Genomic DNA, 25,629 nt, shown 5'->3' on the forward strand with positions numbered 1-25,629 from the left:
CAGGGGTCACTCCTGGTGAGGTTCGGGGGGACCATATGGGGTGCTGGGGATCAAATATGAGGTCAGCTGTGTGCGAGGCAAGTGCCCTCCCCTCCTACTATCTCTTGGGCCCCTGCAGAGCCAGCATTTGTTTAGAGCGATCTGGTCACAAGAACAAAGGTCTGCAGTGATTCTTTGGGGCCTTCCCTCTCGCTGAGCTGGCTGGAGCTGTGCGGAGCAGCGAGGCCCAGGGCCCTGCACAGAAGGAAATCCAGAGGCAGGACATGTGCATGTGTGTGTGCGTGTGCGTGTGTGCATGTCCCATGGCCTGGGCCCAGGGAAGGAAGTGGGTAGGAGCTGTCGACTTCTCATGCTTCAAGACCAGCTTGTGGACTCTTGGTAGGCTGCGTGCATGTATGCCTGTGCATGTGCATGAGTGCGTGTGTATATGTGTGTGTGGTGTTGAATTCAGGGGCGAGGGGCGAGAACCTTCCTGTGACTTCCAGGCCCAGTCGGCAGCAAGGAGCAGCCCCTGGCGTGGCCTGGGGCCGTCAGCATGCCTCTGCAGTGCAGCCCTGGTGCTGAACTCAGTGGGCCCAGGGGGTCAGCGGGGCCCAGCACGCCTGCCGTGGCGGCCTGACCTCCCCGTGGCCATGGCCCGCAGTGAGGAATCTGCTCTGGAAATGAACTGACTGGCATCACCGGTGCGGTGTTCGAGGACACACGGGCCGTGTGCTCCCCCTGACCCTGGAAACAGCGAGTCTCCAGGCGTGCCTGAGGCTGGCTGTTGCCAAGGCAGCCTCAGGGAGGGCTGTTTGTCTCTGGCATTCCATGTGGATCCCAAGGAAACCGGAGGCAGGTAGGGGAAGAAGGGGAGCCGGATTCAGCTGCCTCCCAGCCAGAGTTTACAGCCCGACATCATGGCTGGTTCTGGCTCTGTGGCCTGGGGACCACATGCCGTACCAGGAATGAACCAGGGTTGACCTAAGCCACGTGCAACGCCAGTGCCTTTGCCCTGTACCACCTCTCCGACCGGGAGTCGGATTCTTCTACCCGACAGCAAGATTTGTTTCATACTGGGTTTGTCTAGAGTGGCTTCATTCCCTGGAGGTCTGAATGTCTCTCGACTATTTCCTTTCATTTGAGGGCCACAACCGGGGGCACTCTGTGGGCTTCTCCGGGCTCCGCTTTGCGGGTCACTCCTAGCGGTTACGAAGAACCATGTGCCGCTAGGGATCGATCCCGGGCCTCCTGCACGCAAAGCAGCTCGGAATCTGCCGCTCTGGAAGGCCAGCTGATGGTACCACCTCCGGCACAGTGTTCCCGGACACACAGGAACATGTGCTCCGCCCTATAACTTGGAACTAGCGACACACACTCCAGTCCCCGCATAAGTAAGGCCAAGTACAGTAGGAAAGCCGTACATGGTATGACTGAGTGGACGACACGCCTGAGGGCAGTGTGGGCAGGGTCCAGGCCAGGACAATCAAATATATACTACCAGAAAGGGGTCACACAAAATTTTTGGTTTCTCGAGGCACAGAAATGCTACTACTTTATGCTAGGGTCTCATATATCACTTCACTTGTATCTCTTGTCATCCCGTTGCTCATCGATTTGCTCAAGCGGGTGCCAGTAACGTCTCCATTCATCCCGGTCGTGTGCTAGTGTAGCCCAATGGTGTCTGCTCGCTCGAGGAACACGAAGAGCATCAAATCATTCATTCAGGATCTTGATGAAGAAGTCTGACCATCTCATAGGTGGGCGACCAAGCGTTCTTTTGATGTCCAGTGGAATCTAGTCGGTAACGGCTCTAGTCCAGTGGTCATCTCCAAATCTCATTACGTGACCAGCCCATCTAATTTTTAACACCTCAGCAAACAAGGCAGCGTCCCTGTTCTTCGAAGTCGGTGGAGGATGGTGTTGGGGTCTCAGCAGCCAGTCTGAGACCCTGGCCAAATCCCCTGCCCTTAGAGACAGAAACAGGCTCTCTTCAAACAGGGCCCCAAGGCCCTGTGCCAGCACTCCGCTCAGAAGGGCTCCCTGGTCGAGGAGATAGTGGGATAAAACTTGAAAGTCACCGCTTGTCTGAGCTAAGCATACCCGGCCTTGGAAGGAGGGGACATAAATCATCAATTAACATCTGTAAAGGGCCTAGCATCTGTTTTCTTCAGAGCTGATAACCAGGTGTCCATCCCACCCACTCCTCCCTAAAATTTCTTCTTTAAATATTGGTATGTGAGCTCAATAAAATGAGAGTTGTGTTGACCTCCAACTCTCCCCTCTCTGCGTGGTTCTTTCTCGATGGCGGCAGTAGGGTGGCCGCGGTGCGCAGGGGGGCAGGGCAGAGGCTTCTTCCCTTCCCACTCCCTCTCCTATAGGGAGTAAGTCCGGTGGCTGGGGGATCATACTCCAGTTTGCCGGGGTCTAATGGCCAGGACCCTGACATCTGGCGCCACAAACAGGGACGGTGTGGACGTGGACAGCAAGGACATCGCTGGAGCAAGGTATGATCCCCTGACACCCCGAATCCATGCAGTAAAATAGGCGACTGCATGGAGAAACCAGGCTGGTAATTCTGGAAGGGGAATGCAACTGGAGCTAAAGCTCTGCCCCCTGATAGTAAGGCAGGCTATCAGAAGAGTCCTCCTCGGGGCAGGACTGTTTCAGTCAATCCTCACTTTGTTTTCGCTTCTCCCCCTGCCTATGGGGTGCCTAGCATCTGTTCTGTATTGTCTCATTCTTGCTGTGTATTTTCAAAAGGCCAGCAGCAACCACCTTTCTCCCCGCGGGCACGGGTCGAGCACTTAAATGCCACAGGGCGCTCGCCGCTAGAAAAGACACCCGTGATAGGATGAGGGGGTCACAGCCTCGGGTTCCAGATAAATTCGAGTCCCCCGCAGAAGAAAAACTGTGCAACGGGCAGGAACTTGTAAATAAGCATTCCATCCATCACCATTTATTGCGGGCGCTGCTGAGTCTCTCTCCTCCGTATTCTTTCCTTTGCCTCAGTGGTCTCCTAGAGGGGCCATCATCTATTCTGACCTTTTTGACACTACTAGATTCCCTAACATCATGGGCAACTCCATTCAGAAGGTGCATCACCCGGCTCTGAAAGCCCTATGTTATCTGCTAAAGAGTCGGGGGCTAGAATTCTCTGAAGATAGGGCAGCTAAGATACCCATACTGCTGGCGGCAAGGAGTTCAAAGGACAGCTAGAGTCAGCCGCAGATAGAACTATGATTAGAATTGAGGAGCCCCTTCCAGAATGGAAAGAAGTGTGTCACTAAGGCAGCCTATCCCCATGTCTGATAAGAAGATACTAGTTCCCTGCCTCAAACTAGTCTTGGCCAAGAAAGAAAAATGCTAGCATCTGACCACCTTAGGTTTCAACAACTTTGAAAAGGTTTTGCCGGCTTATATCAACAAAAGCGCTTTTTTGATCCATTTCTAACAAGCAGGAAACTGGCTGATCAGGTTGGGAAACGGGGGAGCAATGTTCCCAATCGGCCGACAGGGCTCACTTTGCCCTGGGGACTGCCCCCTCCTTTCTCAGTCTATCAGTTTTCTCCCTGCCCTTTCTGAAGGATCAGATCGATCAATCAACTGCTGATGTGTGCACATGTACATGTAGTGATTTTAGTCAGTTTATTGTCCATCTGTCTGTCTGTCTGTCTGTCTGTGGAACACTCGAGTGTTAGAGTTAGTTTAAAGTCAGCAATTCTTAGACCTGGGCAAATAAAATCAAGGGAGGTCAGAGTGACATGAAGCCCAGCAATTTAAAAGATCTAGGTATCTTTGGAACTTGTTAGATCAGGATTAAACAAAGATTCCTAATCAGAATGTGGCGCCTACAAAGAAATTAAAATTTTCAATCTAAATTTCTTATTGGAAGAACATTAATAGTTGAAATTATTTTGAATTCCAGTATCTGTACTATCTAAGAAAAGCTACAGGATTAGAGCCAGAAACTAAAGTGAAATAAGAGTTCAGAGAATACAAGGCTTTATCCTACAAGCTTCAGCCAATTTAATAATAATAATAAGAAGAAGAAGCCATTTTATAAACAATAGAGGTACAGAAGACATTAAAATGAAGTTTCTTCATGTTTTCATAAGCAGTGGCTGTTCAAGTATTTTCTTACGCTAATACCAAAGTTTGGTAAGAACCAAAGGCCTTTTTCTGTGTCTGAAAGCATGTTTGTATTATTGTAAAGTATCTGGTATAGAAAATTCATGATTTAAAATAACTAAGGCAGAAGAACTATTGTCTAAATGTGTATATTTGTTTGCATCTGAATTGGATTGTTAGAACAACTGACCCAGGGGCATCTCAGGCAGTCAACTAGCCCCTGGACCATCCCTGTGTTTGTCATCCGAAAAGCCTCAGGGAAGTGGAGAATGCTTCAGGACCTTAGGAAGGTAAATGAGCGAATGAGAATCCAGGGGATCCCGTTGAGTGGAATGCCTTGGATCCCTGCCATCGATTGTAGCCTCTTCCTAACTGTTCTTGATATAAAAGACTGCTTTTTTTTTTCATCCCCCTACACCCAAATGATTGTGAAAAATTTGCCTTCTCAATCCCCAGCACCAATTTTTCAGGCCCAGATGAGAGATATGGACAGTACTGCCCCAACGTATGGCAAATAGCCCCTCTTTTGCCAACAGTATGTAGCATCCTTATTGACACCCATACAAGAAATGACTAATGTAATTCTTTATATTTATATGAATGATGTTATAATAGGGAGCCCCAACGAGGCTGTTGTCAGCCAAGCATATCAGAAACTCCAGGAGCTCTTGAAAGAAGGTTTAGACATTGCCCCTGATAAATTTCAAAAGCTGGCACCTTTTTCCATCCTTGGCACTACCCTCTGGCTCGACCATGCCACCCCTCTAAAACCCCAGCTAGGTGTACAGGAAGCCTATTCTCTCCCTAGGTTGCAAAGACTCTTAGGAGAGATTAACTGGCTCCGGGTGTGGATCCCTATCTCCTCAGGACAGCTTGCCCCCTTGTCCTCAGCACTGAGAGGACGAGAGCTGGCAGATGTTATTGAACTAGGGCCTGCGGAAAGAGCTGCGCTAAAACCAGCTTTTAAAACAAAAAGGGGGAGCCAGCCCCCACCAGCAGTTAGGACTTGCACTCTTCACATTAAATATATTAAATTTTTCAAAAGTATGCCTTTTCACCGGCACTGGCAACTAAAAATTTTAGAGCTACTTAGCAAAAGGCTATTAAGGGGTTAATTTCAGATGTCAGCCCTATAGTCTGAAGCCACAGCATTGTACATTCCCAGCTCAGCCAGCCCTGCCTCAGTTGAAGACTGTATTTCAGACCCTCCCTAACCTCAACAGTAAATTCTAATCACACTTTCACCCAGCAGATAAGACTTGCTAATTTAGTTTGTTAACTCTTCTTCCAGGTATCTGGTTCTTGCAACTTTATAAATGAGAATGGGCTTGGGAAACAATTGATTCTTATATTTGCATTAAAATCTGACAGACACACAAAAAAGAAATAGTGGGAAACCTCCTTGTAGGAGGAAAAGTCTATGCTTATATTTTGACAGATAAACACCTACTAATGTACTCTGGGTCCTGCTATGGCTTCATCTGGAGTAAACTTCATCCTCCTGGTATAGACCTCAAACCACCTGAGACTCCACAACCCTCCAAACTTCAACCTCAAACAGATCTCAGCTGGAAATCACAAGCAAATCTGAGGAAGAGTCAGCGACAAAGGACCCCCATAGGGAAGGACAGGCTGAATTGGCCTGAGGACTTAGTCTGGGATTTACGGTACCAACCTAATCCTGAACCTCAGAGAATTTTGTACACAAGTGTAAAATCCTTACTGTTTCATGGTAATCTATGAGTGTTTTAATCCTTAAAAAGTGTTTTCCTAGAAATCAGAATTCTAAAAATGTCTCCAGGTTAATACATGTTGTAAGAACTTTAGTTGTGAGCATCTTTAAATCCATAAGAACTGATATAATGTTTGTGACTGCAGAGTAGTTTTGCCATGTTAAATAAGATGATTGCCAACTTGTGTCCAAACTTGTGATATCATTTTGTACCAGTTTCACTGAGTTTAAACTTGTGGGATGACTACAGATGTATGTCTTAAGTCAGAAAGATAATGTATGGAGATATCATCAGTGAAAAGTAGAAAAGCAAAGTGTAGTTGGCTTTGAAATGGAAAAGTTATAGGACATAATGGATGTAAAGGAAGTTTGAGGTTGTGTTTTGAGGAAAAGAAACTGTAATCAATTCATATTGTTGTAAAAACTCTTTAAAGTATATCTGCAGAATTGTTCTAGTATCCAGACTCCTGTTACAGTGCTCTTGGATCATTGCCCTGAATCCTTTACTATAAAGGAGACTCTTTACCCCTACAGGTAACCCATCAGCCCATTCAGAAGAGGGAGGTGATATCTACTCTAACCATAGCCACGCTGTTTGGAATTGGACTGGCAGGAGCCAGGACCGGTATCGCTTCATTCGCGACCCAGCAGAGTGGATTCTCATTCCTCAGAGCGGCCATCGATGAAGACTTGGAGAGGATCGAGACCTCCATCAGTCATCTTGAGAAATCCCTGATGTCCCTGTCAGAAGTGGTGTTGCAGAACAGGAGAGGACTGGACTTATTAATGTTGCAGCAGGGGGGGTTGTGTGCCGCATTAGGGGAAGAGTGTTGTTTTTATGCTGACCACACTGGAGTTGTACGTGATTCTATGGCTAAGCTGAGAGATGGGATAGCTAAGCGAAAAAGGGAGCGTGAGGCACAAGAAGGATGGTTTGAGAGATGGTTTAGAATGTCACCTTGGCTTACCACACTTGTGTCTGCCCTGGTTGGGCCGGTCATTTTGCTGTTGTTACTTCTAACTCTTGGACCATGTATTGTAAACCGCCTTGTTCAGATGATAAGAACCCGATTCGGGGCTGTGGTAATGCTTACCCACGCAATAGATAAACTTGCAGACCCTCGGCCAGGAGATGCAGCCTGGGTGCATGTGGCCATGGAAGGAGTGCGTGAGTGTGCCACCTAGCCACCACTCGGGGAACAACGCTGGGTCGGAGAGCCAGAGATGGGTAAGACCTCAGAGGAGGCAACCTAAGACAGGCCCGACCTCTAAGGCCCCAGCGTGAGGCTGTCGGGTGGCCCCCGGCAGCTGGCTCTTATAAAACAAAAAGGGGGAGATGTTGGGGTCTCAGCAGCCAGTCTGAGACCCTGGCCAAATCCCCTGCCCTTAGAGACAGAAACAGGCTCTCTTCAAACAGGGCCCCAAGGCCCTGTGCCAGCACTCCGCCCAGAAGGGCTCCCTGGTCGAGGAGATAGTGGGATGAAACTTGAAAGTCACCGCTTGTCTGAGCTAAGCATACCCGGCCTTGGAAGGAGGGAACATAAATCATCAATTAACATCTGTAAAGGGCCTAGCATCTGTTTTCTTCAGAGCTGATAACCAGGTGTCCATCCCACCCACTCCTCCCTAAAATTTCTTCTTTAAATATTGGTATGTGAGCTCAATAAAATGAGAGTTGTGTTGACCTCCAACTCTCCCCTCTTTGCGTGGTTCTTTCTCGATGGCGGCGATAGGGTGGCCGCGGTGCGTAGGGGGGCAGGGCAGAGGCTTCTTCCCTTCCCACTCCCTCTCCTATAGGGAGTAAGTCCGGTGGCTGGGGGATCATACTCCAGTTTGCCGGGGTCTAATGGCCAGGACCCTGACAGGATGGAATTCCGGATTCCTTCTCTCACTTCAGTGAAGCCTGATACTCCAAGCATAGCTCTTCTGATTCCTCTTTGGGAGACCAGAATAACTTTCTCATCCTGTTTTCATCAGGCCCAGGTCTCTGAGGCGTATGTTAGTGTAGGAAGAACAATGAAATCGAAAAGATGTGCCTGAAGGTGGAGGTTCTTTGTCCTCTTAACAACTTCTTTGATGTGAGGCTGGAGCGATAGCACAGCGGGTAGGGCGTTTGCCTTACACTTGGCTGAACCGAGTTCGATTCCCAGCATTCCATATGATTCCCTGAGCACCGCCAAGGGTAATTCCTGAGTGCAGAGCCAGGATTAACCCCTGTGCATAGCCAGGTGTGACCCAAAAAGCAAAACAAAACAAAACAAAACAACTTCTTCTATGCTCTTGAAGGCGTTCCCCACCACTCTCTTCCTTCTGGTGCCAAGTTGTTCGTCATGTTGAGCTCGAGACCCAGGTACACAAAACTACTGCATTCGGAGATGTTCGTTCCATTGAGAGCAAATGGAACGTCAGGAACTAGTCCATTTCTCATAACACTGTTTTCATGAGATTCAGCTGCAGTCTGACCTTTCCACACTCACGGTCAAATTTGGCCAGCATTCGTGCCGCTTGGCTAATGTTTGGTGTTATTAGAACGATGTCATCAGTGAAGTGGAGGTGGTGTAATTGCTGACTGTCTATCTTCACTCCCATTCCTTCCCATCCAGTTGTTGCATGAGGTTCTCGAGGGTGGCACTGAAGTGTTTCAATGAAATAGTGTTGCCCTGTCGAACCCCTCTCTTTTTTTTTTATTTGGTTTCTTTTTTTTTTTTTGGGGTCACACCCGGTGATGCACAGGGGTTACTCCTGGCTCTTCACTCAGGAATTACCCCTGGCGGTGCTCAGGGGACCATATGGAATGCTGGGATTAGAACCCAGGTCGGCCGCGTGCAAGGCAAACGCCCTACCCGCTGTGCTATCGCTCCAGCCCCGAACCCCTCTCTTTTTTTTTTTTTTGCTTTTTGGGTCACACCCGGCGATGCACAGGGGTTACTCCTGGTTCTACACTCAGGAATTACTCCTGACGATGCTCAGGGGACCATATGGGATGCTGGGATTCGAACCTGGGTTGGCCGCGTGCAAGGCAAACGCCCTACCCGCTATGCTATCGCTCCAGCCCCCCGAACCCCTCTCTTAACGTTGATGATCACTTCCACATGCAAGGAAGTGACCTGGCCCTGCACTGGTTAAGTATATACATTATTTATTTATTTTTTAGAATTAATAATGTATATACGAATATATGAGACCCCCTCCAGCGTGCAGGGTCTCATATATACAGCAATATTTCTAAAAAAGTAATGTACATACGTAAAAACCAATTCAGGGCCAGAACATTTGCCTTGCATGTGGCCAATCTGAGTTCAATCCCAGGTACCCCATACGGTCCCTTGAGAACAAGGCCAAGAGAAAGCCCTGAGCACCACAGGGTACTCACAAAATGACAACACCAGAAAATGACAACCACAAATGTTCACTGCTAAATAATGCTATAATGTGAACCTCAAATGAGCCATCTTTACGCTGGTGGAGGTTTCAGTGAGTCAACATTGTTTTTATTGAAAGAAATTTAGAGAGATGTGAATGGGCATGAGAAAGCAGTGTGGGGGACACGTGTCAGGAAGAGGCTCAGGCGAGCAGTGAGACCGCAGGTGTCCCCAGGTCTCTGGACCTGAGTACGAAGACGGAGAATCGAATCTTCGAGGCAGGGGCCGCCAAAGAGAGCCGTGGGGGGCATGGAAGGCGGCTCTGGGGCGTGTTGCCAGAGGCGAGGGGGGGTTTTGAAGAATGGGGAGGGACACGGATGGAGGGGGTCTCGGGGTCTCACCGGTGTCTCTGAAGCAGGGGCTTTCCCTCGAACTTGGACGACACTACGAGGACTCGGAAGCTGGCCGCACAACGGTCGCGAGTGAGTCCTCCACTTCCTACAAGGGCGGCATAGGGTGCTTGGGGGCCGTCCGCGGCTCCCGGGAGCCCGCTCCCCCTCGTGGACGAGCCGGGGCAGCTCCACTCACCACGTGGTCGGCCTCCAGGTCCCGCTGCAGCTTCTCGCGGAGGTAGTCGACGCTGAGGTTCATCGCAGGTGCCCAACGAGGGCGGCAGCCCAGCTAGGACCCGACACAGCTCGGACCGCGCACCACTATTCCGCCCTTACTGAGGCCACTTCCGCCGAAGCATCTACTTCCGCCCCTAGGGAGGCGGGTGTAAGCACGGCACTTCCGGCCCCGGCCAGCAGAGCTTCCACGGTCTCGAGTCTCGGCGCCGGCGGTCAGCGGGGCTGGGGGTCAGTCGGCACGAGGAAGGGTCAGCCTCCTGTACGGACTCGTTAGGGTCCAGACACCCTCGCTGCAGCCGGGAGAGGGAACACGAACCCGCGCTGCTGTGGCGTTTAGGCCACCTCGGGGTCGTCCCAAGCACTTGCCCCCAACACGAGCATCTCGCGGCCCCCGCCCATCCCTTCCCGGGCTCGCGGGCTCGGCGGTCCACCCCAGGCCGCCTCCACCCCCAGCTTCGGCCCTCGACCCCACGCCTCGCCCCAGATGAGCCCCGCGGGGGGCTTCTTTGGCGTCTACCTCCTCTACTGCCTGAACCCCAAGCACCCGGGCCGCGTCTACGTGGGCTTCACGGTCGACCCAGCGCGTCGCGTGCAGCAGCACAACGGGGGCCGCAAGAAAGGCGGGGCCTGGCGGACGAGCGGGCGCGGGCCCTGGTAAGAGGGGCGGGTCTCGGCCCCGGGCGGCGGGGAGGCGTGTCGGGGGCGGGGCTGAGGAGCTCGGGCTGGGCGGGGCGGGGGCCGGCTTCTCTCGGAGCTCCGTGGGAGCCCGGGAAGGGGTGGGGAGGCAGGGACCCGTGATCCAGCATTGGCGGGATTAGCCTGGGAAGGGGGCGTTAATCCAGTGTTGGGGGAAAAGGGGATTAAGGAGTGCAGCTGCCTGCTACAGGAGGCGGAGACACACCTTCCCTAAAGAGGCAAGTCTAGGGCTCCAGCGCTAACACTGCGGGGAGCTGCCTCTGTTTGCACAGGCCCACCCATTTCGATCCCCATTCTGATCCCTGGCACCTCACAAGGTCCCCCGAGCCCCGCCAGCAGTGATCCCTGAGCGCAGAGCTAGGAGTAAGCCGTGAGCACCGCTGGGTGTACCCTCCCCACACACAGAAAACAAATAAAAATTAGATTTTATTCATTGAGGTAGCATTAGGTGACAAGAGCGGAACAGTTTATGTGTACAATATTTCCACATTATGATATAATGCAGTGAGATAATGTAACGGGAGGGCGCTTGCCTGGCATGGTGGCTGACCGGGTTCAAACCCTGGCACCGCAGAGGGTCGCCCAGCCAGGCCAGGATCGATTCTGGGCGCAGAGCCAGCAGTAAGCTCGGGGCACCTCTGGGAGTGGTCCCCAAACTAAAAGGTCTCTTGGCTAGGTGAACTAGGGTTCCGGTGGACTGGGGGTTAGATTGGCATGTGGGCACGTGGCGCACTCACTGGTGACCTTCTGCTCTCCCAGGGAGATGGTGCTCATCGTGCACGGCTTCCCTTCAGCAGTGGCCGCCCTTCGGGTAAGACAAGTCTGAGAAAAAGCAGTGGGCGCAGGCATGCCCTTGCATCAGGAGGCTGGGTTCCGTGGCATAGCACCCGAGCACTGCCCGGAGCGACCCCCTGCCCATCCCCACCCACTTTCTTAAGAAAGGACACAGGAATGGACCTGGGGGTGGCGGGGGATGTGCGGACACTGAGGGCCATCCCCCAGCTCGGTGTGGGGGGCAGGGGGCCTTTCCTGGGACCGTCTGAAACCTGGTCCTGTCTGCCCCACAGTTCGAGTGGGCCTGGCAGCACCCGCATGCCTCGCGCCGCCTGGCACACGTGGGTCCCAAGCAGCGCAGCGAGGCCACGTTCGCCTTCCACCTGCGCGTGCTGGCGCACATGCTGCGCGCGCCGCCCTGGGCGCGCCTCCCGCTCACGCTGCGCTGGCTGCGCCCCGACTTCCGCCAGGAGCTGTGTCCACCGCCGCCGCCGCACGTGCCGCTGGCCTTCGGGCCTCCGCCCCCGAGGCGCCGCGCCGCCCCCTCTGCCCAGCCGGCCCGGGACCCGGACTCCGAGGCCCGCTGCAGCCTGTGTGCCCGCGAGCTGCAGGTGGGGATGGTGACCGCGCTGGGAAGGTGTGTGGGGGGCCCTGAACTTGGCACCCTTTTACCACTCAGCCCCACTGTACCATAGCACATTTGGGCAGCTCTTGACCCCTTCCGGCCCAGGAGCGCCACTTCCACCCGCGATTCCTCTTGTGCGTATCCCCTTTTGGAGAAGAAAAGCCTTCCCCCGCCGCGTATTCTCTGCATACCAAGCCCACAGGGCAGGCAGCAGCTAGCTGAGTGGCAGGCCAGGCCGAGCAGGAGGAGATGGCTTTGTGTCCTAGCCTGGGCCACGGGGGCCACCCCAGAGAACTGAGTGAAGGACCAGCTCTGTCCCTGGGCGGTATTTTGGCTCTCTGTGCCTCAGTGGCCTTCTTTGCAAGCTGCAGATGGGCAGCAAAGTGCCTGAGCACAGGGTATTCCCGATAGCGGCCTGCGTCAGCGGCTGCCCACCCGCTCTGCCCTGCCCCGCCTGACAGGATGAAGAGGGGCCCCTGTGCTGCCCGCACCCCGACTGTCCCCTCCGCGCCCACATGATCTGCCTGGCAGAGTTGTTCCTGCAGGAGGAGCCTCAGCAGCTGCTGCCCCTGGAGGGCGAGTGTCCCGGGTGAGTCCTGCCGCCTGCCCCGGGCCCGGCCGGGAGGAGGCTCGTGGGCCTGACTGTGTGTCCCCGGGCAGCTGCAGGAACTCGGTGCTGTGGGGAGACCTGATCTGGCTGAGCGGCAAGGGCCACCAGGAGGCAGAGGACGATGAGGAATTCAAGGAGGTGAGAGGGGGTCTGGGTGCCACCTCCCTGCCCCAGGGCGCCGGGCGCCGCTCACCCCCCTCTCACCCCACAGGCACACTGGACAGACATGCTGGAGACTGACCAGCCCCCACACCCCTGCACCTGACCCTCTGTACCCTCTAGACCTGACTTCCCTCCCCCTACACCTGCCTTCTGCCCCCAACCTACCCTCTTCCCATTCCTTTTCTCTGCCCTCCCTGCTCATCTGAGGGGTGTAAATATGCATTTTTTACTCAGTTCAATAAAATTTCTGAATAATGGGGCACTTGTGATGTTTGCCGGGGGAGGGGCGGAGGCGATGGGGCCAACAGGGGTGCTGGGGAGAGGGAGGAGGGACGAGGCTCTTGGTGGTGGAAGAGGTGCTGAGGACCACGGTGCCAGGGATCCAGCCTGTGCCCTCAGTGGCCCGGGGCATGGAAGACTCACCCTCACTACCGCTCACTCCGCTCGACCACTCAGCTCCACTTGGGCCCAGGTTAGGGGGCTGCTTCCCCTAATGGGGCCTGGGGCTAAGCCCAGACTTTACTGCTTGCAGTCCCTGTGGCACTCTGGGGGCCGTGCCCCCTCCCGCCCGCCCCAGGAAGGCAGGGAGCGGGGCTCATACCCGTCATTAGGCAGCAGTGTTTGCTCCTCTCACTGCTGCCCCCGCGCTGCCAGGCCGGCCCTGTGGCTAGTGCCAACAGCTTCTTAATTACCCGCGCCAGGGCCACGGGGTCCAAAACCCAGGGTGCTGGGCCTGGAGCCAGCAGCAAGGTACACCAGGCCTTTCCCCTCCCCGCCCTGCCCTGCACAGCCCAGCCAGTACAAAAGGGTGCGGACTGGACTGAGGAACAAGGCCCCCAAACTGCCTGGCCCCTTTTAATCAAGGTCTGGTCATTCTCTGACGTCTCCCCAGTGAACCCACAGTTGGGTTTTCAGGCCAAACTAAGCCTGGATGCTGAGGCCTCGCCCCCTAGTCCCAAACTCCACCCTTTCCTCCCTGGAGGGCAGCCAAGTCCCAGGGCAGGCCAGACCCCTCCCACCCTGGACCTACAAGACAGCAGCTCCTGAGGCGGCCAGGCAGACTCCGAAGTCCGCGCCCTCCGCAGCGGAACCTGGAGGTCAGGTGAGTGTGGGGCGGGCGCCGGGCTCCCTGCTGCGCGGTCCCTGGATGTCCTGTCGCGGTGGCCAACTCCAGCCCTCTCCTCTGCTCTTCTGTGTCACCATAGATTTGTTACTTGACATGCCAGGCTCTGGTCCCCAAAAGCAGCCCTATTGCTCAGTGTCTATTTGTCCCCGAGCTAAGACGAACAGTGGCTGGGGAGGTGGGATTCTGGGTTCCCGCGGGACAGGAGGTGGGCAGACGCGCAGCCCCTCACCCCATCCCATCCCAGGTCTCAAGAAGGGCCCCACAGAAGAGCACCTGGGAATGGGCTCAGAGCCAGATCAGATGTGGGAAGAGGAAACTGGTTGGCAGAGTAGCAGCAGGCAGGCCCCGAGCTGTCTTCCCGGGAGCCCAAAGCATGTTCTGGAGCTTCCAGAGTAGCTTCCAGAGTAGTCAGGGCACTGCCCTCCTAGGGAGGCGGAACTGCTCAGATGTATAGGCTGGCCGCTGGTATTGTGAAGAGCTCAGCGGGGAAGCCAAAGTACAGCGGGAGTTGTCACTGCCCACGGGCCAGTGAGCAAGGGCGAGCCACCAGGCTCCCAGCCACAGACCCCGAGCTTCAGCACAGGAGGTGTGGTCCTGCACTTCTGGGAAAAGAGAAAGTTTTAAAACCAAACGAGAATTTTATGGGGGAGAGCAGAACCCTCCAGGTCTGAGGCCCAGGTGAGAATACTCCTGTCCTTTTCACTCAAGCTGAGGGAATAAAGAGATTGTGTAGAGGGTAGGGCAGTTTGCTCTGCACACTGCCGCCCGGTTAGATTCCCTGTACCCCAAATGGTCCCCCAGTAGAGCCAGGAGTGATTCCTGAATGCAGAGGAGCAGGAAGCCCGAGGACATAGCACTTGCCCTGGGTGTGTGAGGCCCCGGCTCTGATCTCCAGCACTGCAGGTAAAAGCATCCAGGCTGTCCCAGTGGCTGAGAGAGGCACGGCCCGACCCCTGACACGGCGGCATGGAGAAGATCCAGGATGTGACCCGGCCGCCGCTGGAGTACGTGAAGGGGGTCCCCCTGATCAAGTACTTCGCAGAGGCGCTGGGGCCTCTGCAGAGCCTCCAAGCCAGGCCCGATGACCTGCTCATCAGCACCTACCCCAAATCTGGTAGGTGACAAGGGCCGCCACCCTCTTGGGGACTGTGTTCCCCACTGGCCCCTGGGCTCGAACCCTCAGCACTGGTACCTCTTTCCTCTCCTCCAGGCACCACCTGGGTGAGCGAGATTCTGGACATGATCTACCAGGGTGGCGATCTGGAGAAGTGCCGCCGGGCCCCCATCTTCATCCGGGTGCCTTTCCTCGAGTTCAAGGGGCCAGGGGTCCCCTCAGGTGTGCGGGGGATTGGGGCCTTGTGTGTGTGTGTGTGTGTGTGTTCATGCATGTGTGTGTTGGGGTGGGGGCTTGGACTCATGAGCCCTTTCCCTGTGCTTGCTTAGGGATGGACACGCTCAAAGACACACCAGCCCCGCGGCTCCTCAAGACGCACTTGCCCCTTAGCCTGCTCCCCCAGACCTTGCTGGACCAGAAGGTCAAGGTGAGTGGCAGCGGCCACCCCAGGCGGTGGCTGTGGGGGCAGCCCAGCTCTGACCATCTGACCGGCACTAGAGCCAGGAAGACACCATTGGGCAGAGCTGAGAGCAGTGGAATTGTGGTGTTCTGGGGGCCCCATGGGGGTATGACTGGGCGCCCGGCACAACTGTGGCTTCAATGATGAAAATATCCGGCTTAGGACAGTAGAGCAGGGTTCAAATCCTTCAGCTACCCCCACCCCCAGGTCCCTCTCACACAACTTGGGCCCATTTCTCTGCCGGCCAGGATACTGTGTGTGTGTGTGTTTGTGGTGGGGAGCGGGGGGTTACTCCTGCCTGGCATGTTGAGGGCTGATGGTGCCAAGCTGGATCTTCTGCCTTCCCAGACCGTCTATGTTGCCCGCAATGCAAAGGACGTGGCCGTCTCCTATTACCACTTCTACCGCATGGCCAAGGTGCACCCAGACCCCGGCACCTGGGACAGCTTCCTGGAGAAGTTCATGGCTGGGGAAGGTGGGTCTCGGGAAAGCCGCTGGTACTGGTGGGCTTGGACAACAAGGGCAGCCCAAATAGACGCCCATGTGCCATTGCCCCCCCTACCCCCCACTCCCCAGTGTCCTACGGGTCCTGGTACCAGCACGTGAAGGAGTGGAAGGAGCTGAGCCAAACCCACCCGATTCTCTATCTCTTCTATGAGGACATGAAGGAGGTGAGCGGGGCTGGAGGCAGGGGGGGGGGTGCCTCTTGGTCAGACGTCCCCTGTTAGCCCCCAGTCAGTGCCAGTCATGGGAGACCCTCCCTGTCCCCACTCACAAGGAACCACGGCCGCTGGTTTCAGGGGCAGGGTCTAGGGGACGGCGCCAGAGAGAGGTGCCAGTGTCCAGGGGCGGGAGGGAGTCCCCAAGCGGAGAGCGCCGGATCCCCTGGAGTCAGAGAGGGGTCTCCCTCCGGCCCACACCTCCGTGCCCCTGCTGCTTCAGAATCCCAAAAGGGAGATTCAGAAGATCCTCGAGTTCCTGGGGCGCTCCCTGCCGGAAAAGACTGTGGATTACATCGTCGAGCAGACGTCCTTCAAGGAGATGAAGAAGAACTCCATGAGCAACTACATCACCATCCCCACCGAACTCATGGACCACAGCATCTCCCCCTTCATGCGGAAAGGTCGTCCCTGCCCAGGGTGGCATTTTGGGGACCCAGGGTGTGGGCGGAGCAGCCTCTGACCTCCTGCTCGCTCCTTTTCCTCCAGGCATTGCAGGGGACTGGAAAAACACCTTCACCGTGGCCCAGAACGAGCGCTTCGACGCCGACTATGCTGAGAAAATGGCCGGCTGTGGCCTTCACTTCCGCACGGAGCTCTGAGGGAGCCAGGCGGGGAGAGCCTGGGCGGGGTGCGGGGCAAGCCCAGTCCCTGCCAGAATAAAGCACGGCTGTGCCAAGCGGAGCCCTGGCTGGAAGCAAAGAGATTGTGGAGCCCACTGGGAGCGCCCCAGAATTCTGGTTCCCACCTGCTGGGGCGGGGTGGGGAGGGGCCTGGTGCAGTGACACCTGGAGCCACAGGCCGAGTGGGAGAGTGTTTATTCAGTCACATCCCCTCTGGGCACCCCGTGAGGGCAGCAGGAGTCGGGAGGTCCAAGCGTCCTTCACTTTTTCTTGGGCTCCTTACAAGCCACGACGTATCTCTGGGCCACGTTGAGGGGCGGGGAGTAGCCGTCTGCGTACGAGGTGTCTTCAAACAGGACTGAGTAATCGTCCTGCGGCTGGGCAGGGCAACAGGAGGGCTGGTCAGAACACCCCGTGGACGCCCCCACTTGCCTTCTCTCACAGGCTCCCACTTGGTCTCTGGCCTCACTGGGCCCCCAGCACCACTGGGAACCATCTGGCTGAGCACCGCTGGGAGGGGCCCCAAGGCCCAAACATCACCGGGGTGGGGAGGTCCTCTCCCCGAAGAGAGGTTCAGATATTTAAACCCTGCCGCTGCTCCTGCAGTGCTCTGGTCTCAGCGACACTCAAACACCACCGGGCGTAGCTCCAGAGGCCCCTGGGCAGCGAGGACACAGGCCCAGCGCCCCCAGCATCACTCGCGGCCCTGCTGGCCACAGCCCAAACATTCATCCAGCCAGCCAGTTGGCGAGTATCACCACGAGCGGCAGCCAGGTCCCTGACCGCTGCTAAGGAGGCAAGAAATAAACAAGGCCGGGCTGGAGCGATAGCACAGCGGTTGGGCGTTCGCCTTTCATGCAGCTGACCCGTGTTCGATTCCTCTGCCCCTCTCGGAGAGCCCGGCAAGCTACCGAGAGTATGGAGCCCGCACAGCAGAGCCTGGCAAGCTACCCGTGCGTATTGGATATGCCAAAAACAAAGATAGCACAGCGGGTAGGGCGTTTGCCTTGCAAGCGGCTGACCCGGGTTCAAATCCCAGCATCCCATATGGTCCCCTGAGCACCACCAGGAGTACTTCCTGAGTGCAAAACCAGGAGTAACCCTTGTGCATCGCCGGGTGTGACCCAAAAAGAAAGCAAAAAAAAAAAAAATAGGAAATAAACAAGGCCAAGGGGACTGGAGCGATGGTGCAGCAGGGAGGCCTTGGCCTGGCACACAGCTGACCCGGGTTCCATTCCCAGCACCTCACAGACTGCCTTAAGCTCCCCAGGAGTGACCCCTGAGCACTGCTGGATGTGGGCCCCAGATGAATTAAATAACAAGGTCTAAGCATGGGGCAGGGAAAAGGGAACTTTGAGTTGGGGTGGCCCTAGATAGAGGGTCTGGTACCCAACAGGGACCCTGTAGGCAGAGATTCTGGAGGAAGAGAAAAGAGAAGCTAATTTGGGAGTGGGGGGCTCCCAATGGGCGACTCCCAGAACACTAGGCCACCCAGGTCGGGGTTTGAGGCTGGGCCCCAGGGTGAGATACTCAGGCCGGCATGCTGAGACCACGAGGGCCCTCCCTGCGCCCCCAGACACCGCCCAGGGCCATACTCAAAATTACTGGGGGGGTCATGTGGTGTGTGGGTGCCCCTGACTACTGAGCCTGGATTTTATAGCAGTTATTACTTAGGGGGACTCGGGGCCACACCCTGCAGCACCAGCGGTCAGCCTGGTCTTGTGCGGGGGAACCAAACGCCATGCTGGGGACTTCAACAGAGTCGGCCGCACACGAGGGAACTGCCCGCCCTGAAGGATCCCGCGCCTGCGGGGATGGGGACAGGGACCCGGCGAGAGCTCCTGGGGTGGGGGCGCGCGTGGCCTCAGCGCCTCCTGTTCCGCTACGTGCTGTGCCCATGCCTGGCCGCGCTGGTCTGCGGCGGCGGGAAAGCGCGAGACCTACCCTGGCCTGAGCTCCCAGGGCTGAAGGGCGGCCAGGAGGGGCAGCACCGCCGGCTGCGGGGCGCCTTACCCGCTGTGGGGGCGTGTGGATAAGGGCGCGGTAGAAGCAGGTGGTCTGAGGGTAGAGGGCCAGCACGAGCTGCTCCTTCTGGAATAAGGCTTCGGGGTCCGTCTCGGGGTTGGCCTTCCACTGAGGCAAGGGGATGATGCGCCGCCGACTCAGGGTGTGTCTCCTGGGGGCGGGGGGGAGGGGCAGGTCAGCCGGCCACCAGGTCCCAGGACGCAACCCGCCCCCAACAGTACTCACTCTTTGCCTTCTTCATCAATGTCGTCTACCTCATACCTGTGGGGGAACAAAATGATGGATGCGGGTGGTGCGTGTCCACGCGGGGGACCCCCCCCCCCCGAACCCGGGACAGACCCCCGGCGGGTGCAGGGCGGGAGAGCAGCCCCTGAGGGCCGCCCACTCACTTGTTGGTGGCGTGGCTGTAACTGACCACCTCGGCGAGGATCCACTGCTCGTCCCCATCCACGGCCTTGACCCGGGCGGCCACCTTGTCGCCGGGTTTGGCCACGTAGTCTCCGGAGGCTGGAATGGCCCCGCAGAGGGGCGGGGGCCTGCAAGGGGACCCTCGTGTGTGAATCGGGCCCCTCCTCACCAGCCCCCCCGGCCCCCAGGCTGCCCTCACTTGTCACCAGGCTTCCCGATCCACAGGGGCAGCGTCATGGCCGACTGCTGCAGCAGCGTCATCAGCACCCCCCGGCGCATGGTCTTCCGCGGGGGCTCCGAGTCGCTGTAGATGCCGGCGATCTTGGCCGCTGTGGGGAGGAAGTGAGCCCGGGGAGGTCAGCCCAGCCCAGCATCCCCACCTCCCGGTGAAGCCTTTCCTTGCCACTGGGTGCCCGGGGCAGGACACTTAATGCCAGGCCAGGCTGGGGAGGGCTTGCTGGGAAGATCTAGAAGGGGCAAAGGCAGCGTGTGAGAGCACCTAAACTCCGGGGACAGTCTTGTGCACTCTTCGACTATAAGTCAACAGAATTAGCTTTTTTTCTTTTTGGGTCACACCCGGCGATCCACAGGGGTTACTCTTGGCTTTGCACTCAGGAATTACGCCTGGCGGTGCTCGGAGGACCCTAAGGGATGCTGGGAATCGAACCCGGGTTGGCCACATGCAAGGCAAAAGTCCTACCGTGCTATCGCTCCAGTCCCATCAACAGTATTTTTTTCTTTTTGGGTCACACCCAGCGATGCGCAGGAGATACTCCTGGCTCTGCACTCAGGAATTATTCCTGGTGGTGCTCAGGGGACCATATGGGATGCTGGGAATCGAACCTGGGTCGGCCGCCTGCAAGGCAAATGCTCTACCCACTGTGCTATCGCTCCAGCCCCGGTCAACAGAATTTTTTACAATGTCTCCATCAGGGGCCAGAGAGCTAGTACTGTGGGTAGAACGCCCACCTTGCAAGCAGAGACCCAAATTTGATCCCGGGCACTCCACATGGTCCTCCAAGCCCTGCCTGGAGGGATTCCTGGGTGCAGAGCCAGAAGTCAGCCCTGAGCACCTCAGGGTGTGGCCCCAAAACCACAACCAAAAAAGAAAAATCTAATGCGGATGGCCCTGTGCAGGGGCGTGGCGCACCCTGGGCCGAGAGCCAGGCAGCCAGGCGGGGGCGAGTGTGCAGACACCTGCAGAAAGGTGAGCTCTGCGGCGCGGACACACCCAACCCCAGCGGGGGCAGGTGCGCAGCACGGGCACGCCTCAGACCGGGCAGGAGAGAAAGCCTGGGAGAGCTGGGGACGCGCCCCTCCCTGTCGCACCAGCCCGGGGTTCAGGCAGCCCGCGGGGAATCACGCTGGGCACACGCTCTGACTCACCGATCCGCCTCTCTTCCAGCAGAGACTTGATTTCTGCGATTTTGTCGAGGGCTTTCCGGAGGATGCTGAGGTGGGGAGAGGGGAGAAGAGGCCCAGGTGAAGCACAAAGCTGCCTTTTCTGGTCTACTGCAAGCTGGGGCACTCAGACCAGATGTGTTGTCCAGAATTATAAACCCCCACGTATGTGTTTTCACCCACCTCAAGGATTAAGAAAAAAAAAAAAAAAGATGAAACTGAGGAGACAGTAGGATAACCTCAGTGGCCCCTGAGCAGAGCTGTGCGCGGCCGGGACAGAGCCAGCGGTGATGGAGGAACAGCTCAGGGTCGCCCAGGCTGCCCATGGCAGGAGCTGACTCAGCTCAGCAGGCCCGGGCTACAGGGAACTTCTTTCTGAAAGCTGTTTCCTAGGAAACTTCTGGAGTTATGTCTACAGGGGTTCTTAAGTAATGGGTAGACCTTGGCACTTTGCTAGAGGAAGGCGCCTTGAATTGTCCAGGGCCCAGTAGAACGGCCTGAGGAATGTTCCAGCAGCACAGACCATGCATGGCTGATGATTCTCGCCCACCGCCAACCTAGTCTGCGACCCCAGCAAACCTGGAGAAACACCATGTGGTTGGGCCGGGGCCAAAGTACAGAAGGGAGGGCGTCTGCCTTGCATTCAGCCAACCCGGTTTAATCCCCTGCACCTGGTATGGTCCCGCGCCTGCCAGGGGTGATCCCTGAGTGCAGAGCCAGAAATAAGCCCTGAGCTGCTCCGGGTGTGGCCAAAATAAACCAAAAAATAAGTCCCATGGTTCCCAAGGCCTCCCTGCCAGGGGCAGGAAGGAGCCAGAGAGAACACAGAAGGCCGCGTCACATGCTATCCCTGGGCCCACCCAGCGGAGCTCATCAGAGGGGGCAGAGCAGAGTGGGCTGGGGTAAGACGGAGCGGGCTGTCACAGCCACCACAGGCTCGAGGGGGCAGGGTCGGGTAGGGGACAGGCAGGAGCGGGCCAGGAGGCCGCAGAGAAGACGGTGCAGGGCTGTCCGGCCGTGTTCCCCACACAGCTAGGCCAGGGGACGGAAGCTATGACGGAAGTGGTTCTCCAGCTGGGCTGGACATCAGAATGCCCTGGGGACCGAAAAAATCCCTATTGTCTTGGGCAAGGGTAACAAGCAGATGCCAAAGCTTAGTGGGCGTGGCGTGTGCGGGAGAGGACATCCTCTCCAACTCTCCCACTTTCAGTTACACCGCGGAGAAGCGCAGTAACCTGACACTGGGGAGGTTCGAGAGAGACTGTCCTTTTGGTTCCGGGGTCACATCAGCAGTGCCAAGGGGCTACTCCTGGCTCAGTGTTTAGGGGGGCGTCACTCCTCAAGGCACTCAAAGAACCGTTCAGTGGTGGGGACTGAAGCCCGAGCCCCGACATGCAAACTGTGTGCTCAGCCCACGGTTTTCTCCAGCCAGGACTGTGTGAGCCCAGAGACAGTGTCCGGTGCTGGCCTTCTGCAGCTGCCGAAGCATCCCTGAATCTAACGGTGCAGAAATACCAGACAGGCCCAGGGAGGTCTAGAATCTCCCACATGCCAAGGTCACAGGACTGGAGATATGGCTCAAGTAGGAGGGCACATAAATTACTTAGTGTGTGTGAACCCACCCATGTGTAGCCCTGGGTTCTCACTCTCACCGCATGGCCCCCCAAGCACTCTGGGCACGGCCCCAGGACAGTAAGAAGTCATGGGGATGGGGCGAGAGCGATAGTACAGGGGGTAGGACATTGGCCTTGCCCACGGCCAGCATCCCATATGGGATCCTGAGCACAGACCACGTACTGGCTGATGATTCTCACCCTCCGCCAACCCAGTCCCGACGCCAGCAAACCTGGAGAAATGCCACGTGGTTGGGTCGGAGGCAAAGTACAACGAGGAGGGCGTTTGCCTTGCATGTACCAACTCTTTCAATCCCTGGCAATGGTCCGGAGCCGGCCAGGAGTGATCCCTGAGCACAGAGCCAGGAGTAAGCCCTGAGCCCTGCTGGGAGTAGCCCCCAAACAGCAAAGGGTCAAGGCGACAGAAGGCAGAGCCGAGCTGGGGACTGGTCGAGCAGAGACGAAGAGACCAGAGAGGCCTGGAGACGAGGAGCTGGGGCCCCAGGGAGCGAGGGGCTGAACCCCGAGTGTGAGCACACCCAGTCTGTGATTCTCCCCCGCAGCTGTCACCTGGGCCTCTGAAAAGCAAGACTTTTACTCTGGAGAAGTTTAGCTGGCAGTGATGAACTCGGAATACGATCTGTAGACAGATTAGCAGTTTAATCTGGTGTCAATGTGCCAATTTTGAAAAATGCACCCGGGTTGCAGCAAAACATACTATTTTTTAGGAAACAGACGTATTTAGAGATCAAAGGGCATCCTGTCCGCAGCACGCAGAGTTCAGAAAATAAAAATGTGTGAACATCATGCTGGGGTGTTAGCGCTAAGAGCAGAGTCCCCTACAAAATCTGAAGTCCCCTTCCCTTGCTGCTCTCACACATTGTTGTCTTCACACACACTCGGAATGTGGACTGGGGCCGGGGACTGAACTCTTGGCCTTACACTGGCTCTCTGCCTCGGGACAATCTCGGGTCCAAAGGGCACACAGGGAGCCTGTGCAAAGCCCAGTTTGCTCCCAGGTACTGCAGGCGTCCCTACCCCCAGCACCACCAGACCCAACAGGGGAAAAAAAAAAAAAAAAGAATGGGACCAGGGAGCTTGTTCAAAGGGCTGGGTGGAAAGCACGCCTGGCAGAGGTGAGGCACTGTCTGACCTCCAGGTATGGGACCGCCTACACTGCTGGGTGTAACCCCAGTGGCCCCTAGTTGGACTTGCTGCAAAAGTGTCATGTCTGGGGACTGGATTGATAGCACAGCAGGTAGGGCGTTTGCCTTGCAAGCGGCTGACCTGGGTTCAATTCCCAGCATCCCATATGGTCCCCCACGCACCGCCAAGAGTAATTCCTGAGTGCAGAGAAAGGAGTAACCCCTGTGCATCACTGGGTGTGACCCAAAAAGCAAAAAGAAGTCATGTCTGCATTGCTGGGCAAAGTATCACCAGGAGTGGCCCTTGGGGGCCCGATTACGACAGGGGAACCTCCTCCAACATTGAGAGGATAAGAAAATGTGGCCAATGTTACATTTGTTAGCATCTGAAATAACTGTAAGAATAGAAAGTTAACTCAATACCAGTATCCCAGTTAAATCAGAACTTCCGGGCACTGCAAGACTTAAGAACCAACCAGTGGGTGTGTGCTGTCACCACACAAGTCTGTGATCCTGAGTCAAGGAACCCGTCGGGGTTGGGGCTGAGCAGCGTTCACGGCATCCTGCGTGCACGTGCTCCGACGGGGACACTCTGTACCCTACGGTCACTGCAGCGAGTCAAGGAAACAGGGTCAGAGAACGTTTACTATTGTTGTGAAGCCACACCCTGCAGAGGCTGGAATCGAGCAGGGCCCCCCCCTCGAGCCAGCCCTTTTGCCCCGTGTAATTTACTACTGAGAGAAGGCAGTAGTAGTTTCTGGGGCTGGGGCAGTGCAAGATTTACGGTGTTTGACTTGCACCAGGAGTGACCCGAGCCGAGAGCCAGGAACCGCCCAAGCACTGCCAGTGTGGCCTGCAGGGCTTCCCCTCATACAACAACAACAAAATTAGTAATTTTTTTTTCAGGGCCAGAGCAATAGTACAGTGGATAGGTGTTGGATATCATTGATTTGTCCTTTCTCCCCTTGCCACTAGGAGCTTAGGTTTATCAGTCACACCCATCAAAGTGCTCCCGAGTCACTCCCATTCCTTTGTTTATCTGTAACCACTTCTACCAGTTTATCTGCTCTTCCTCTAATCAAACTCTGTTAATTGGTAAGGTCAGAACTTCCTAGGACACTGAATATTATAACATTGCCTTTCTCTCCTCTTTATGCCTTTTGAATAATTTACTTTAAAGCTATGTCTTTTTTGTATAGACACAAGAAGACAATATTATGTTTTTACAACTTCGGACTTAATTGGCCTCGAATATTATTCCCTCCCGGGCATCTGCTTTCTCCACTTAAGCCTCAGTTGCCCTCAGTTCCTAGCACGCCAAAGTAGGGTCCCCGACGTGGGACGGGAAGGATCCAGGGCAAGCGGTGAGTTATGTGCTACCCTGGCATCGAGATGGGCCTGGCCGAAGTGCCTAATTCTTAACTATAAGTTAAGAGCTTGATCATGGACAAATGCTGTCATGATCCAATAGTAATTATGAGACTGGGACCCTGCCAGGGATAGGAAAAACTGATCTGGCCTGAGCACTGTAGTCTGAGATTGAGATGGCCCCAGGAGAGCAATTCTATAAGCTTTAATGCATCTCTTATTGTGTCCATACAAAATGATTAATATTATGAATTCTTATATGTTTGCTGGCTGAGGAGAAGAGAAACACATTCATGGGACTCTGCCCTTGGGTGGATCCTCCTGCTGAAAGAGAATTAAGTCCTAGGAGAAGCATCCCCTGAGGGAAAAGAACCTTACCCTATTGCTGACCACACCTATGTGTAGGCCCCAACCCCCTCATGCTGTGGAGATTTAACTAGGCTGTAAGAGTGGGTTGGGGAACCAGATCCACGGGGGCCAGAGCCACAGATCGAGAGAGAGACCGAGAGCCGGGAGAGTAGCAGAGAGGGAGAATGAAGTAGGATGGGGGAGAAAGAAGCAGGGGGAGAGTTCCAGAGGAGAGTGTATAGAGGGAAGATTGGAATAAACTGCAAGTGAGACCAACCATCTTGGCTCCGTTCCGTCCCTTCCCTCGCCCGCACCTCTTTCTTTTCTTTTTTATTTTTATACAGATAGGGCGCTTGCTCTTCATGTGGTTGAGCCAAATTCGACCTGTGGTACCCCATATGGCCCCTGAGCTTGCCAGGAGTGAGCACAGAGCCAGGAGTAAGTCCCAAGAACTGCCAAGAGTGCTCCCCCCTCAATAAACAGATTCCCCCCCCCTACGTTTAAGAATCAAAAAAGCTTCCTCTCATCCCATTGGCTCTCCCAGCCAGAGTCTGGGTCCCAGATCTGACAGCCAGCCTG

The 25,629-nt window shown here is 55.8% G+C and overlaps 3 protein-coding genes and 1 pseudogene across 5 annotated transcripts in view; 2 read left to right on the forward strand and 2 right to left on the reverse strand.

Moving 5' to 3' along the window:
* Window positions 1–9,463: 9,463 nt before the first annotated feature.
* LOC129404243 (bolA-like protein 2) lies at window positions 9,464–9,864 on the reverse strand (annotated as a pseudogene).
* A 25-nt stretch (window positions 9,865–9,889) lies between these two features.
* Window positions 9,890–12,959, forward strand: LOC129404242 (structure-specific endonuclease subunit SLX1-like). The gene is made up of 6 exons (XM_055135632.1): window positions 9,890–10,487; window positions 11,289–11,340; window positions 11,597–11,914; window positions 12,390–12,517; window positions 12,589–12,676; window positions 12,750–12,959. Exons 1-6 carry the CDS (start codon window positions 10,318–10,320, stop codon window positions 12,801–12,803), a joined length of 810 nt encoding a protein of 269 aa, XP_054991607.1. The 5' UTR covers window positions 9,890–10,317; the 3' UTR covers window positions 12,804–12,959.
* A 121-nt stretch (window positions 12,960–13,080) lies between these two features.
* LOC101558270 (sulfotransferase 1A1) lies at window positions 13,081–16,861 on the forward strand. 2 transcript variants are annotated; one of them, XM_055135627.1, is made up of 8 exons: window positions 13,081–13,802; window positions 14,722–14,940; window positions 15,037–15,162; window positions 15,270–15,367; window positions 15,749–15,875; window positions 15,977–16,071; window positions 16,343–16,523; window positions 16,609–16,861. In XM_055135627.1, exons 2-8 carry the CDS (start codon window positions 14,793–14,795, stop codon window positions 16,719–16,721), a joined length of 888 nt encoding a protein of 295 aa, XP_054991602.1. In that variant the 5' UTR covers window positions 13,081–13,802; window positions 14,722–14,792; the 3' UTR covers window positions 16,722–16,861. The 2 variants fall into 2 exon arrangements, with proteins under 2 accessions (XP_054991602.1, XP_054991603.1); XM_055135628.1 differs by having other exon boundaries at window positions 14,730–14,940.
* A 59-nt stretch (window positions 16,862–16,920) lies between these two features.
* Window positions 16,921–25,629, reverse strand: part of SGF29 (SAGA complex associated factor 29) — a 33,388-nt gene continuing 24,679 nt past the window's right edge. For both annotated transcript variants that reach the window (XM_055135631.1, XM_055135629.1), the window contains 6 exons: window positions 20,562–20,626; window positions 19,375–19,504; window positions 19,157–19,303; window positions 18,993–19,028; window positions 18,756–18,918; window positions 16,921–17,119 (listed from right to left, as the gene is read on the reverse strand). In XM_055135631.1, the coding sequence (XP_054991606.1) occupies window positions 17,003–17,119; window positions 18,756–18,918; window positions 18,993–19,028; window positions 19,157–19,303; window positions 19,375–19,504; window positions 20,562–20,626 (658 nt within the window). In that variant the 3' untranslated portion in view covers window positions 16,921–17,002. The remainder of the gene's footprint in view (window positions 17,120–18,755; window positions 18,919–18,992; window positions 19,029–19,156; window positions 19,304–19,374; window positions 19,505–20,561; window positions 20,627–25,629) is intronic.

The sequence above is a fragment of the Sorex araneus genome, chromosome 4, assembly GCF_027595985.1.
Source record: "Sorex araneus isolate mSorAra2 chromosome 4, mSorAra2.pri, whole genome shotgun sequence".
NCBI lineage: Eukaryota > Metazoa > Chordata > Mammalia > Eulipotyphla > Soricidae > Sorex > Sorex araneus.

Excerpts from the sequence above, each read along its gene's own strand:
- LOC101558270 (XM_055135627.1), top strand. The coding sequence starts at position 14,793 with ATGGAGAAGATCCAGGATGTGACCCGGCCGCCGCTGGAGTACGTGAAG. Across the intron at positions 15,368-15,748 it reads TGCTGGACCAGAAGGTCAAG|ACCGTCTATGTTGCCCGCAA; the intron begins GTGAGTGGCAGC and ends CTGCCTTCCCAG. Across the intron at positions 16,072-16,342 it reads TCTATGAGGACATGAAGGAG|AATCCCAAAAGGGAGATTCA; the intron begins GTGAGCGGGGCT and ends CTGCTGCTTCAG.
- LOC129404242 (XM_055135632.1), top strand. The coding sequence starts at position 10,318 with ATGAGCCCCGCGGGGGGCTTCTTTGGCGTCTACCTCCTCTACTGCCTG. Across the intron at positions 12,518-12,588 it reads CTGGAGGGCGAGTGTCCCGG|CTGCAGGAACTCGGTGCTGT; the intron begins GTGAGTCCTGCC and ends GTCCCCGGGCAG. Across the intron at positions 12,677-12,749 it reads ACGATGAGGAATTCAAGGAG|GCACACTGGACAGACATGCT; the intron begins GTGAGAGGGGGT and ends CTCACCCCACAG.